The sequence below is a fragment of the Crinia signifera genome, unplaced genomic scaffold, assembly GCF_055691185.1.
Source record: "Crinia signifera unplaced genomic scaffold, ASM5569118v1 HAP2_SCAFFOLD_288, whole genome shotgun sequence".
In the NCBI taxonomy this organism is placed as follows: Eukaryota; Metazoa; Chordata; class Amphibia; order Anura; family Myobatrachidae; genus Crinia; species Crinia signifera.
The window spans coordinates 15057-17309 of NW_028142181.1; the positions used below are offsets into that span (position 1 = coordinate 15057).

The window sequence follows — 2253 nt, forward strand, 5'->3', positions numbered from 1 at the left end:
TTTATATAAAGAGCAAAAAAGTCCCAATAACATTTCAAACAAAGACCAGGCAGTAATCAGGGCTACGAGCACCAAACATAGAAAGGCATAGATGCCTATTGTGCATAAGGATCAGAGTAGCTAAAATAAATGATAGCACACACACAGGATGCCAGTACTAAAAGACAACGAGGGTACACCAGGCAGTTACCAAGTGAACAACTTGTAAAGTGCAGGGGAGCTTTAGGAGCACCGGTGAGTAGGTGTGGGGTGCCTATGGTCTCCCAGGCAGGATAATTTTTCAAATTTTCGGTGAAGTTCACTTACCCTGCGTCCACAGAAGCTCGGTCATGCCACGTCCCCTGCTGTCCTTTTTCTTAGTGAGACTTCTGACAGTCCTTGTTATCAATCATTTTTTTAAATTCTGGGTCATATGCGGTTGTCGCTACTCGCAGTAATTCTCTTACATGTGTATCTGTTAGAACAGATCTATGCTTTGATTTAACTTGTTTTAGTGTAGAAAAAAAAGACTCACAAAGGTAAGTAGAACCAAACATTGATAAAAGTCTGAGTGCTGCACATTTGACATTGGGGTATTTCTCCATTGGTACAGTTCTCCAGAACTCAATTGTTCCATCTTTCAGGACAGATTTAAGTCGGTCATCCTCATAAAATTCAAGCATCTCAATCTGTGTACTTGCTTCATCTGTGACTAAAGGGGCTTTCAAAGTGTTGGCATCCGTATTGAAAGGGTCAACTAGGAATCTAATCTGAGGTTTTTTCAGCTGTAGATCATGGAATCTTTCCAGAAAGCTGTCTTTAAGTTCTTCAGTCAATATTGCATACCGTGCTGTGCTACTTTTTAAGATATCAGGTACTTGTTCACTTTCCTTTAACAGTAAAGGAAAATGTGTTAGATCTCCCTTTTGAAGTTGAGTATTGAACAAATTGAGTGTGCTGATAAAAGAAAATATACTTTGCACCATGTCAGGCAGTATCTTGAATTTCCCTTGAAGATCCAGGTTGAGTCTGTCGAGATGCCGCAGCATGTCCACAAGAAATGCCAGGTCTAAAACCCATTGTGGATCTGACAGCTCAGGGTATTCCTTTCCTTTTGCTTCCATAAAAATCTTCACAGGGTTCAAAAGTTCCAAAAAACGAGATAAGACTTTACCTTTTGAAAGCCACCTTACGGTACAGTAAAGTGGCAGGTCGCCTGGAAGACCTTGGTCAAGCTCAGCAATGAGATTCCTAAATTGTCTGTGATTGAGAGCATGTGTGCGAATAAAATTGACTATTTTTAGGACAGGATCCATTACGTGATCCAAATGTAACTTTTTAGATACCAGTTGCTCCCGATGGATGATGCAGTGAAACGTCCAGAAGTCAGGGAACTGTTTGTCAGCCCGGCACAGTCCCACAAGGCCATTCACAGATCCAACCATGGATGGTGCCCCATCAGTTGCCATTGCTGTAAGCTTTGATATAGGCAACTTTGATTTTGCCATAACATCCATCAGTGTTTCTTTCACATCAATGCCCCGGGTTCGGTCTTTTAAAGGCATTATATCAAGGAGTTCTTCCTTGATAACACAATCCTTTGAAACAGTCCGTACAAATATTGCCAATTGAGATTTGTCCTGGACATCACAAGACTCGTCTAGTGCAATGCTGAGGTATTCACATTTTTGAAGATCAGAAGTTAATTGAGATTCAACAGAAACATTTATGTCTGATATTCTATGCTCAACTGTATGTCGTGAGAGTTGTAGGTCTGAAACCATTTTTTTCAGAGCTATATTTTCTGGGCACAGGATGGACACTACATCTGTGAGACATTTTTTAACAAATTCACCTTCATTATAAGGTTTTTTTGCACGGGCAATATTCCAAGCAACTTTATAAGAGGCATGTGTAACTGTCTCAGAATGTTTGGAAAATTTCTGGAACACTTGTGTTTGTTTTGCAATTTGACCCTTCAAAGTTTTTACCTTGTGAGATCGTAGTTCAGTACCTATAGGGAATTCCTCGTCCATTTTAGCATGATGTGTGCTAAAATGACGTTGAAGATTTGAACACTTGAAGTGTGTTAGTGCAGTCTGGCATATCAGACAGAGGGGTTTGCCTTTGTGATCTATGAAAAAATACAAGTTTTCCCATTCCGTTAAGAATGTTCTGTGTTCATCCTCGTATTTACGTTTATTTTGGGTTTTCTTTTCCATGTTTAAAGATGCTTGGAATATTCTGCAATTTCATAGAAAATAAAATACATTC

The 2253-nt window shown here is 39.6% G+C and overlaps 1 protein-coding gene across 1 annotated transcript; it reads right to left on the reverse strand.

The window, feature by feature from the left end:
* Positions 1-356: 356 nt before the first annotated feature.
* On the reverse strand, positions 357-2015 carry LOC146055076 (general transcription factor II-I repeat domain-containing protein 2B-like). Its single transcript, XM_083168184.1, has one exon. It carries the CDS (start codon positions 2013-2015, stop codon positions 357-359), a length of 1659 nt encoding a protein of 552 aa, XP_083024310.1.
* Between the last annotated feature and the right edge of the window lie 238 nt (positions 2016-2253).